Here is an 11,958-nt window from a genome sequence, read left to right on the forward strand (position 1 = left end):
GGCGGCACCTCCTCCTCCTCCAAGCAGCGTCTCCTCCTCCTCCCTTTGCCGGGGGTGGTTGACGTCTGGACGGTTACTCTCCGCGGCATAAGTAAGGCAATAGATCGTTGTACGTGCGGTTCCTTGACGGTAGAATCCCGGCGAGTTTAGCGTCGGAGGTGGAGTGGAGTTGTTCGGGAACACGAAACATAACCGTCGTGGTCGCCGGAGAAGAGGAAGAGAAGGAAAAAAAAGACCAAAAAAAACAAAAAAAAACTGCCAGTTATTCTATAAAAAAAATTTTTAATTTTTACTTCCGTCGACTAAGATCTTAGGAGACAGAATATTCCGTCGGCTAAGAAAAACTTAGTCGACGGAAAAGTAATTTCCGTCGACTAAGTTCCGTCGAATAAAATCTTGGCAGACAACGCTTAGCCGACGGATCTTAGCCGACGGAATTAATCTTTGCAGACGAAATATATGTCTTAACCGACGGAACGGGTTCCGTCGGCTAATAGCCATAATCCAGTGGTGATTGTAGTCAAGGCGGTGATCAGCTGAAGCGAATTCGAGGCATGAAGGTCGAATGTAGCGAGTTGAAATGACTTACTATGAGCATCATGACGACCAAGGTTTCTACGGATTTTCATAGTAGTTACCGTGTTGGTCTTGTTTGTTGATTTGATTTGCGCCACCTTTGATTCCATGTGATGAGAATGACGCGATCGTCGGAGAAAGTGGTGAGAGGCAGAGATAGTCCCACTGGGCGCGTCAATTTTGTAAACACGGAAAATCTGCGACAAATTACAGAAAGACACGTGTACAAAGAATAGTATAATTTTATTGATATGAATGTGGGTTACAAATCTTTGTGAACTCCTCTGATTCTATCTCCGAATATGAATTTGACTCAAGGGTGACAAGCACTTGTTCTTGAGATGTAAAGAGGTCACGAGAGTTGATCACGCGACTAGTGTTTGAGATTTGAGTTTGGTGAAGAACTGGCGGAAGCTTAATAGTTCTTCGGGGGATTTTGAGACTTCTGAGTTATCGGGAGTGATTTTTCTCTCTGTTGTCGAAAGTTCTCCTCTTGATATGAGAGGGGGTATTTATAGTGTCTATGCTCCTCCGTAAATGGAATGTATTGAAGTCACCACTTTAATTGTATTTCCTTAATGATATAATTAAATCAAGAGTAAATGACCATTTACTACTAATTTAACATTCTTTTAGCCCATTCCAATGAAAATCTATTCAGCAACCCAATTCCAATGAATTCTAACAAAAAGACGTCAATACCCTCATGCTAATTTAACTCTCTTTCTCCTCTTTTTTCCCGATCATTAACTCTCTCTCTCAGAAAACTCTCCACCGCCATTGAAGCAATCTCACTATACTCCGAGACCTTCTCGGCCGTCTCGGTACTCTCCATCGCCAACTCTTCGTCGTCCTCCACCACCACCACCACCGGCTGCTTCATCTTTGCGGAGGAGGAAGGAGCAGCCGCCTTAGATTGCTTCGCCTTCGGCTTCGACTTCGTTGCCGCCTCAATTTCAATGCACGGCTGCAAACCGGCGTCTTCGTCCTCCACCACCGGCTGCTTTAGCTTTGCGGAGGAAGAAGAAGCGGCCGCCTTAGATTGCTTTGCCTTCGGCTTCGACTTCGTTGCCGTCTCGATTTCAGTGCACGGCTACAAACCGACGTCTTCTGGTTTTGGCGGCGGCTTCCGCTTCTTCGCGGCGGAAGAGGAAGCCGGAGGTAAACTTGAAAATATTGTTTTGCAAGTTTACTACCCCCAATAAAAGTTTACTGGGGGTAGTAAACTTTAGTTTTTCGAATCTAAATTGTTCTTCCTCTGTTTTAGTATGTATTATGGCCTTGAAAATACTGTTTTGCAAGTTTACTATCCCCAGTAGTAAACTTTAGTTTTTCGAATCTAAATTGTTCTTCCTCTGTTTTAGTATGTATTATGGCCTTGAAAATACTGTTTTACAAGTTTACTACCCCCAATAAAAGTTTACTAGGGGCAGTAAATTTTATTTTTTGCATCTAAGTTGATTTTTCTCCATTTTAATGTGTACTTATGACCTTGGAGATATTGTTTTGCAAGTTTACTACCCCCAGTAAAAGTTTACTGGGGGTAGTAAACTTTAGTTTATCGAATCTAAATTGTTATTCCTCTATTTTAGTATGTATTATGGCCTTGAAAATACTGTTTTGCAAGTTTACTATCCCCAGTAGTAAACTTTAGTTTTTCAAATCTAAATTGTTCTTCCTCTGTTTTAGTATGTATTATGGCCTTGAAAATATTGTTTTGCAAGTTTACTACCCCCAGTAAAAGTTTACTAGGGGTAGTAAATTTTATTTTTTGCATCTAAGTTGATTTTTCTCCGTTTTAATGTGTACTTATAGCCTTGAAGATATTATTTTGCAAGATTACTACCCCCAGTAAGATGTTTACTAGGGGTGGTAAACTTTATTTTTTTGCATATATGTTGATTTTTTCTCTCCTTTAAGGTATATAATGGTCATAGGAAAACTGTATTGCAAGTTTACTACCCCCAGCAGAAGTTTACTAGGGGTAGTAAACTTTATTTTTCTGTATCTAAATTGATTTTTCACTGTTTTAAGGTGTATAATGGTCATGGAGAAATTTTATTTTGAGTTTACTACCCCCAGTAAAAGTTTACTAGGCGTAGTAAACTTTATTTTTCGTACTTGGGTTAAGATCACGTAAATTCCGATGACATTTAAAAAAATCCAGTGAGATTTTCGAAAAATTCCGGCCACCGGATGCCGGCAATTTTCCGGCCGTCAGAAAATTCCGGTGACCGGTGACCGGATTCCGGAGGCCGGAGTTCGGAGTCCGGCGACCGAAATGCGGCCGCCGGTGACTGGCGCCGGAGCCCAGTGTACTTCCGGCAAAGTCTTCCCTCCATCTTTTTCACTTTTTCTCTTTAAGTAAAAACTAAGGGTAAAAAGTCTTTAAAAATATAATTTTATTATATTTTAATAAAGATTTGTGTATTTAGGCTTAAAATAAGTACCTTGTATTCAAATGAGCTAATAAAAAAGATTATCATTGAAATGGGGTTTGACTTTTTCTATTTTGTGCAAATGGTCTTTTCCCTTAAATCAATCGTTTTTGATTAATTGATTCAATTATTCAATTTACCGTAATTAAATCAATCAGTCTTAATTGATCTATTTAATTATGACCGATAAAGTATTTCACCCATTTGATTAAATGTCTGACTTCCTTTTCGATAATCGATTTAATTTGATTGATATCTAATTATCGTTTGACATTTAATATTTGATTTTAGTCAGAATTTAAGGTTTTGTTGTCGACCCACCACTCACACGTCGCCACGTGTCATTTCTGACTACTTTTCAACTTTGTTAACTCACGAGCCACTTATGTAATTTGTCGGGCCCATACGTCTTCCGAATAATTTAATGATTATTATTCTCATTAAATTTTATGTGTCTACACCCGCATCATAAATCCAAATTCTTGTGTAGATTTTAATTTGTTACAAGCTCTGTTTAACTCATATGCTCCCCTAATCTTAGTTGTTTATTTTCCGGTACAGTGTCACATGAAATTCATAACCTGATGGAAAAAGGGAGTGAGTTGCTTTTCTCTATGAAAAAGATAGATTTATGGGGATCAGACCTATCTCGAAGCCAAACCACATCCAAGAAGAAAAAATTGGGTTTTGTTAAAATCAGAAAGGTAGTAACAGATTGTAAAGCCTAGTCTTCACGGCTTACATGAACATATATAAAAACGTGTTTAGTCTTGCTCAACCCTCACTCCCTGCCTTTTTAACTCTGCCAGCTTTGAAACCGGTCCAACTGGGTCATCCTGCTTTTGCTCATTACATGTTAACCAGAAAAAGCTTTCTACCAAGATCTTAATCATCATCTTCATCTCTATGTATTACAATCTAGAGTAGTCTGATTATTCTATAGTGTTTTGTACACTCCGTTGTGTAACCAATATGCATGATGCAATTGGAATTCCTGCTTGCTTTTCGGCCGGTGCTGCTCATCAGAGGCCGGCTGATCATGATCCGGCGGGTGTGATCAGGTCAGGACAGAGCTTGGTTATGTCAGTTTATAGTACAAAGATTGCTGGCCGGTGCCGGTTGATCACAGTTACTTGGTGCAAGAACCTACTGCTACATGGCCTCTCTGTTTCTGTTCAAGGCCAAGAAGGAGAGGATGCCTATAGATGCAAGGTTGAGCTGAAGCCCTGGTACTTTTGGAGGAAGACTGGCGCCAAACAGTTCATGGTGGATGGTATCACAGTTGATGTAGTCTGGGACCTCAAAGCTGCCAAGTTCAATGGTGAAACCGAGCCACAGTCGGACTATTATGTTGCCTTTGTGTGTGAAGAAGAGGTGGTTCTGCTTGTTGGTGATCAGAAGAAAGATGCCTATAGAAGAACAGGTTGCAGACCATCACTGATTGAGCCTATCTTGGTTTCAAGGAAGGAGCATTTGTTTGGTAAGAGGAAGTACTCAACAGGGATCCAGTTTCATGAACAAGGAAAGGGAAAGTTTCATGAGATTTTAATCGAGTGCAACAACAACAGCAACAATTCTGTAACCGGGTCCGGGGCTGATCCAGAGTTGGAGATAAAGATTGATGGGAACCAAGCCATTCATGTCAAGCACCTTCAATGGAAGTTCAGAGGCAATGAGTCTGTTGATGTGAACAAAACCAAAGTTGAAGTCTATTATGATGTTCATGATTGGCTCTTTGGCTCTGGTCCAAGGTATGGGATGTTCATATTCAAGCCAATACCATCAGAATCTGCAGAGTCTTCTTTATCAACAACAGCCCAAGTTTTGACTCATCATCAAAAATCAAGGGGTGGATTAGAAGATGAGGATGATGATAGTGCAGGTGGGTCATCTGGATTTTCCTTACTGGTTTATGCTTGGAAAGTGGAATGATGGTGTTCATCATCAAGAAGATTAATCAAGGAGTTAAGGAAAGGTGATCATGATTAAGGCACCACCTTCATGCACAGCTAGAACAGAGAGCTTCCCATGGAAGAACAGATGGGGCCAAAAGAAACTTGGGAGTTTGCTAACAGCTGGAATTAAATAATGTGGACATGATTCGACATTCCAGAATGGATCCACATTTACATGTCCAATAATCTTTCCAATCCCAATCCACATTGTTCCTGTCAAGTGTGTGTGCATTATCTTCTGTAATTCTTGGTTCTTGTTCTACTTTTAATTTAGTACTATTTCTGCATAGGTGAATGAAGCACAAGCAAGCATAGCCCTGCATTTTGTTTTGTGTATGTGTGGGATATGCAATTGTTTCATTTTGAGAAAGTTTTTTATTATGTTGTAGCTCTAGTAGTTAAAAGTATTTAGTTTCGCCTTTAATCTCTTGACTTGAAATTGAAATGAAGTTTTTCTTCACCAAGTTCCATTGTAATTACAAACGTTTTTCATGGATACCAATCCAGAAGGGAATGATACCATAATGAAGAGAAATTAGATAGCTGGGTAAGGTTGGCCATCTGCTAATCACATGAGCAAGAACCCTAAAGTTGGGAATAGATCCTTGCAATGAGATGATGGGCCTCTTGGTGGCCCTTATGCTTTTACTTGATAGTTCCATCACTTCCATGTTTGGCAAAGAACCAAGCCCAATAATACATTCCCAGTGAAAGGCAGTTCAACCCTCACTCGACACTTTTGGGCAAGTTCCTTTTAGAAGATGAAAAGGCATTGGCATCATGGCATGGAGATGATCAGAATAGAAAGAGGAAGCACAGGCAAGTGTCAAGTGAGGATAGTGATGCAGTGGTCCATTGTGTTTCTTCTATGACAAGCCATTTTCATAGGGTTCGAATATCCAGTTGTTTGATAGTCTTCCTCAGGTGCTTGTTTGTAATTATTTTTCCCACTATGACCAGGACATGGAACAAAGACCGAACTCATTGATTCAAACCATGATTTGGATAATAATAGAACCTAATTCATCTCTATTTACCAACTTCCAGAAGATGGTGACTAATACTTGTGAGAGGAAGGTCCTCACATCACACAGTTCATCTGTTCATGTATTTGTATTGTCAAGTACAAGTGAATTATAATGCTTCTCACATCATGTTTCCTTCATAATTATACCTTGACATTTTTTTTTTATCGCATTTTAGCTTTGAAGCAAACAGCCATACTGAGGCTTAGTTCGGAATTACCTTAAAAAAAAAGTAAAATCACAACTTAAAATAATAATCAGTGTTAGTTTAAATCACATTTCAAAACTCGTCTCTATTTGGAATTACCATAAAAAATTACAATCTGTTTGTGGTTGAATATGGAAGACAGGGGAGCCATTCTAGTGAGGACCCTTAAGTTGAGGGTTTGATGAAGACTTTTCGGCTTATCCCACCTTTCGAGCTTATATCCACATCTTGACTGTTCAGTTTATAGGTATTTATGAGTAGATCATTTTTCAAATTTTCAGCTATATTAAAAATTGTTAAAGCATTCATAAGTGTGATTTATCAATTATGAACTTGAACGGTTCATATTTGACAGATTTAGCTTGTCCATTAATTTGATCTAGTTTGTTATCTTAACGAACACCAATTTGGGTGAAAATTTATAGAAATGATCTACTCATATAAACCTAAAAACTGAACGGATGAGATGTCAAAATGTGATCGAAAATTGAGTCTTTTAAACCATAAACCGAAAAGTCTTTAACTTAAGGGTCCTCACTAGAAGGGCTCCCTGAAAAACAGTTCTTATTCATAGTTTGACAATTCGGCTTTTCCTCTCACTTCGTTTATTCTCAGCAAACTTCACACTTCTCCTTCTCCTTTGTGCTCCATTCAGAAATGTAGCAGTCTTCTTCGATCCATTACAGCCTTTACGGATGGACCGGAAAACATTCCACCCCATTGTGGGAAGTGTATCAGTCATTGGGAAAGTGCAGCATATGATCATAATCCCCATTAGACCCACTTGGGTAGGTAGAATAAATTTCGCCATTAGAGTAATCCCTGTTTCCTTTTGAGTACTTGATCCCTTGACGAACATCAATGGCGTCAGAACTGCACCCACATTTCCATCTCCTGTCAAGCCAGATATGACCCCAAATGACCTGAAAAATGGGGAGAAAAATGTAACTAGTAGGCTTGAAAGTGAGAAAAATGTAACTAAGTAGTCTTGAAAGTGAGGACTAATGACCGGTTGAAGAGAGTTGCAAGTCACCAATTACATTCTAGGTGTTTCTACCTTTCATCAATTCTTAAAGCAGTGAACTTTATCTTTAAAATTAAGTTCCAACATCTATGTCAACAAGAAAATGGTAGAAATATTCGAATTAGTTTGTACAAAAGAGACTCACTCTATTCTAATCTTGGCAGAAATTCTAGATAAAACATGTTCCTCCATTCTTCGATTTTAAAAAATAATTGCTGCAAAGGGTGCCAGAGACTAAAAACAACAAGGATTTTTACAAGAAAAAGAAAATTCAGCTATACATATATAAATATCTCCATATATTCAGAAATAGGTAGACCCTATTCACTAGTCAGCCTGAACTCTTCTGGCATATATTATATGCAGCCTGGGAGATTGATGATTTTCCATGTGACATTGTACTCAACAGATTGACCATATAACATGAGGCTAATATCTGAAACATCATTACCCCGTGTCACAAAACTATGGAGACCTCTGTAATCAGTAATGCCAAAGGAGCTAGTTTTTCGCCTAAACTTAACTCTGAACTCAAATAATTTTGACAGACAATATCAGCATTTGAGTTAATTAATTATTCCAACTATATTCATTGAGCCAGCTAGTAGATGAGCTAAAATATCATGACACAACAATGATATATATATATATATATATACAGGAAGGATATGAAGCGGACGTCCGCACTCGGCTTAAAGTGCGGACGTCCGTCTGTTCTCCACCCTCCGGCGCCGGCGACGGCGCGCCTCCACCCCAGAAGACTCTAGCAGCGTCCCCGACCACTTTCCCTCCCCGGCGAGTCCATTCTTTCCGGTTTCCGGCGAGATCACCCAAAACTTCAAACAAAGTCGATCTTGCCGGAAACTGGAAAAAACGGACTCGCTAGGGAGGGGAAGTGGTCGGGGACGCTGCTGGAGTCTTCTGGGATGGAGGCGCGCCGTCGCCTCTACATCCTCTCTGTGTATATATATATATATATATACACGTTACTAGTTAATACATAACGTGTAAATATGTATGCCAGCCTGCAGTTCTCATCATGAATGTGGATTATATATGCTGCAGGGACCCTGAACTCGTTAAGAAGATTGGGGCTGCAACTGCCCTTGAAGTTAGAGCCACAGGCATTCCATACGTCTTTGCACCTTGCATAGCGGTAATAATTCCCCGTTAATCAACATTAATTCATAGTACATGCGCAGAATGAGATGGAATATATAGTTAAAATCCATGTCCATGCTAATTCGATCCATCTGTTGGTGCGTGCGTGCAGGTTTGTAGAGATCCAAGATGGGGTCGTTGTTACGAAAGCTACAGCGAAGATCATAAGATTGTTCAAGCAATGACTCAGATCATACCTGGATTACAAGGAGACATGCCACCTAACTCTAGAAAGGGTGTTCCCTTTGTAGCACCTGGAAAGTAAGAATCAAATTTGTTTTACGTGTTTGCTCCAACGTCTCACCTAACATTCTTTAGCAATTCACAAGTTCACTTCATAGTAAATAGTAGCATTTCATGCTTTCTGCTATGTTAAGTTCAATCTTTGATCCAATGAGGTAGATGTTTCTGTTTTGTTTTTAGTTATTTTTGTAACCCTCTATGATCGGCCTTATCCATTTCTTGTTTTCCCCCCTCTGATGTGAGAGAGATGAGGTTTGCAGACAATTTCTTCTCTTTAATTAATCAGTGTTTGAAACCAACCTCAACTCAGTCCACTTGAGGTATTGAAAATCAGAAAGGTCGTATATTGCTTGCTACACCTATGGTCAGAGCTTGTTATGGATTTACATTTGCCTTATTTTGACAATATAAAGAAGCAAACTTAGCTATATCTAGATGATTGATACATTGGCGATAATGTGAAAGTTACACTTTGGAATTATGTATCTGTTTGAGGACTTGTGCTGTGTTCCACTAGTTGTGTTTGAGAATGAATCCAATTCAAGCTTCTTTGCAGATACTTTTGCACGCTGATTGTGACTAAGAAACAACAGCATATTTATATATATATCCTTGGTTTGATAATTCAATTAGACAGAAAACATTTACAGTCTGAAATATTGACCTCTTTATTATTCATGTGTTTGTAGCAAAAAGGTTGCAGCTTGTGCAAAGCATTATGTGGGCGATGGTGGGACAACCAAAGGCATCAATGAGAATAACACTGTGATAGACAGGCATGGATTTCTCAGCATTCACATGCCGGCCTACTATAACTCAATTATTGAAGGTGTTGCAACCATTATGGTATCTTACTCCAGCTGGAATGGAGTCAAGATGCATGCCAACCGTGATATGGTCACCGGATTTCTCAAGAATACTCTCCGTTTCAGGGTAATTCTAATCGATTTGTAATTCCAGCTCCGGCCCTTGCATCAATTAATTTCACATTGGTAACTTTAACACATTGCTTTGTTTTCCAGGGTTTTGTCATCTCAGATTGGGAGGGTATTGACAGAATCACCTCACCACCTCATGCCAACTACTCATACTCGATTACAGCAGGGATCAATGCTGGAATTGACATGGTAATTATTGTCCATCTCCGTCAGCAACTTAATTGGTTAAACTTCCTTCTATCTGCACTTTATAAAGAAATTAGCTAGCTTGATTATTGTTGTTATGCGGATCTTTTCTAACATGTTCGTCTGTTTTGACTGTTTGTTACCTACAGATCATGGTTCCAAACAACTATACAGAATTCATTGATGGTCTAACTTTCCAAGTAAAAAATAAAATTATTCCCATGAGCAGAATTGATGATGCAGTGAGGAGAATTTTGAGGGTTAAGTTTACAATGGGGCTATTTGAGAATCGGTTGGCTGATCTCAGCCTTGTCAACCAGCTTGGCAGTCAGGTAAAAGTAGTTGACATGCACTACCACTCTACAAAAAAAAATGTAGAGCATAATATTCTTAATTAAACTAACTAAATTGCATTTCGGATAATAAATTTGACAGGAACACAGAGACTTGGCTCGGGAAGCTGTTAGGCGATCTTTAGTGCTTCTAACGAATGGTGAATCTGCAGACGAGCCATTGCTACCCCTTCCAAAGAAGACATCAAAAATACTTGTAGCTGGAAGTCATGCAGACAATCTTGGTTATCAGTGTGGTGGTTGGACCATTGAGTGGCAGGGAATGAGTGGCAACAATCTCACACATGGTAACTAATTAAGTTAATCGCAGCCCCTTAAAATGTTAAAATATGTCCGCAGAGATCTTTATTCTTTTTAACATGGCTGCAGGTACCACAATCCTAACTGGTATAAAGAACACAGTTGATCCAGAAACGAAAGTAGTGTACAAAGAGAATCCTGATGCCGAGTATGTTAAGTCAAATGGTTTCTCCTATGCCATTGTTGTCGTAGGAGAACCGCCATATGCGGAGACATTTGGTGACAGTTTAAATTTGACTCTCCCTGATGCTGGCCTGAAAACCATTACAAATGTTTGCGGTGCTGTCAAGTGTGTTGTCGTTGTCGTCTCCGGTCGTCCTGTTGTGATGCAACCATATGTTTCCCTGCTAGATGCTCTGGTTGCGGCATGGCTTCCGGGAAGTGAAGGCCAAGGAGTTGCTGATGTTTTGTTTGGTGACTATGGTTTCACCGGCAAGCTTTCTCGCACTTGGTTTAAAACCGTTGATCAGCTACCTATGAATGTTGGAGATCCACATTATGACCCTCTCTTCCCCTTTGGATTTGGCCTCACAACAGCTCCCACAAAAGCCAACTAGGAATCATTTTGCTACTCTTCAAGGATTTTATGGATATGTATGAGCTAATGTAATCGATTTACAACCCCTTTTTACAGGTACTAATAATAATACTTTTGAATCTTGGAGGGTATCCTCACTTAAGAGATATCATTGGACCACCATCGCTGGTCATAATTTTCTGCGCTATATATAAGTTTATGGTCCAACAAGCAAATATGTCCTGGTTTCACAGTTGTTAATTTTCTGACTCAAATATTACAACATAGTCTAAGTCGAAGTCTATCCAAATTTGTTATTTTGAGTTGCCTACTTAGTGCATCTCAAACTTAATTTTTAGAATAATTAAAAAGCTAAGTCGACCTTATTTTTATCAAAACACCATTGAACATGATACATAAAAAAACCCTACAGTAATCACACGTCAAAACAAAAATAAACAAGGAACAAAGGATGTAAGCCATTTTTGTTAATCACAACTTGAGAATAGGAACAACAACATAAACAAGATCCACCCGCGAGGGCTACATAAAAATCGAATCTTGCAAAACTACCCGGTAGAAACTAAACAATCTTTATGTTGAAGACCATGTGATGAAGCACTATGATGAATATAGCCTTGGTAGCAAAAGAACTGAGTAACCAGCAACCAAGACACAAGTGGAAAGGGACAAGTCCTCAACTCATCATTATTAACCACTTTTGAGACCACCCTACGCAGAGGGGGCTATCCTAGAGCATGGACCACCCTAGTTATAAGCCAAAGCCCAAAAACTAAGAAAAAATGCTCTAGACCCGCAAGCAGCCTAGTCTAAACTCATAAATAAGAAAAGGAGAAATTACTGGTCACTCCATTAACTTTCATGCACTCGACAGTTTACTCCATTAACTTTCAATTTCAATCGATTACTCCATTAACTATCCAATGTCACATAATTAGGTCCATCCGTTAAGTGGCCGTCCAAATCAATGATTAAGTTGCTGACTGGACATATTTTTCAACTAGAAAATTCCA

General features: G+C 39.3%; 2 protein-coding genes across 2 annotated transcripts in view; both read left to right on the top strand.

Moving 5' to 3' along the window:
* Nucleotides 1-5,431, top strand: part of LOC101305476 — a 14,388-nt gene extending 8,957 nt beyond the window's left edge. The window contains exon 9 of the mRNA XM_004301011.1: nucleotides 4,005-5,431. Within this exon, the coding sequence (XP_004301059.1) occupies nucleotides 4,005-4,946 (942 nt within the window). The 3' untranslated portion in view covers nucleotides 4,947-5,431. The remainder of the gene's footprint in view (nucleotides 1-4,004) is intronic.
* A 2,834-nt stretch (nucleotides 5,432-8,265) lies between these two features.
* LOC101305763 (lysosomal beta glucosidase-like) lies at nucleotides 8,266-11,153 on the top strand. Its single transcript, XM_004301012.1, has 7 exons — nucleotides 8,266-8,382; nucleotides 8,500-8,648; nucleotides 9,320-9,563; nucleotides 9,653-9,757; nucleotides 9,904-10,086; nucleotides 10,190-10,394; nucleotides 10,477-11,153. Exons 1-7 carry the CDS (start codon nucleotides 8,266-8,268, stop codon nucleotides 10,962-10,964), a joined length of 1,491 nt encoding a protein of 496 aa, XP_004301060.1. The 3' UTR covers nucleotides 10,965-11,153.
* The last annotated feature ends 805 nt before the right edge of the window (nucleotides 11,154-11,958 follow it).

This window comes from Fragaria vesca, linkage group LG5, assembly GCF_000184155.1.
Source record: "Fragaria vesca subsp. vesca linkage group LG5, FraVesHawaii_1.0, whole genome shotgun sequence".
NCBI classification, from domain to species: Eukaryota; Viridiplantae; Streptophyta; class Magnoliopsida; order Rosales; family Rosaceae; genus Fragaria; species Fragaria vesca.

Bases quoted from the DNA above. Each gene is read 5' to 3' on its own strand.
- LOC101305763 (XM_004301012.1), top strand. From the start codon at position 8,266: ATGAATGTGGATTATATATGCTGCAGGGACCCTGAACTCGTTAAGAAG. The intron at 10,087-10,189 runs GTAAAAGTAGTT...TAAATTTGACAG, and splicing joins TCAACCAGCTTGGCAGTCAG to GAACACAGAGACTTGGCTCG. The intron at 10,395-10,476 runs GTAACTAATTAA...ACATGGCTGCAG, and splicing joins TGGCAACAATCTCACACATG to GTACCACAATCCTAACTGGT.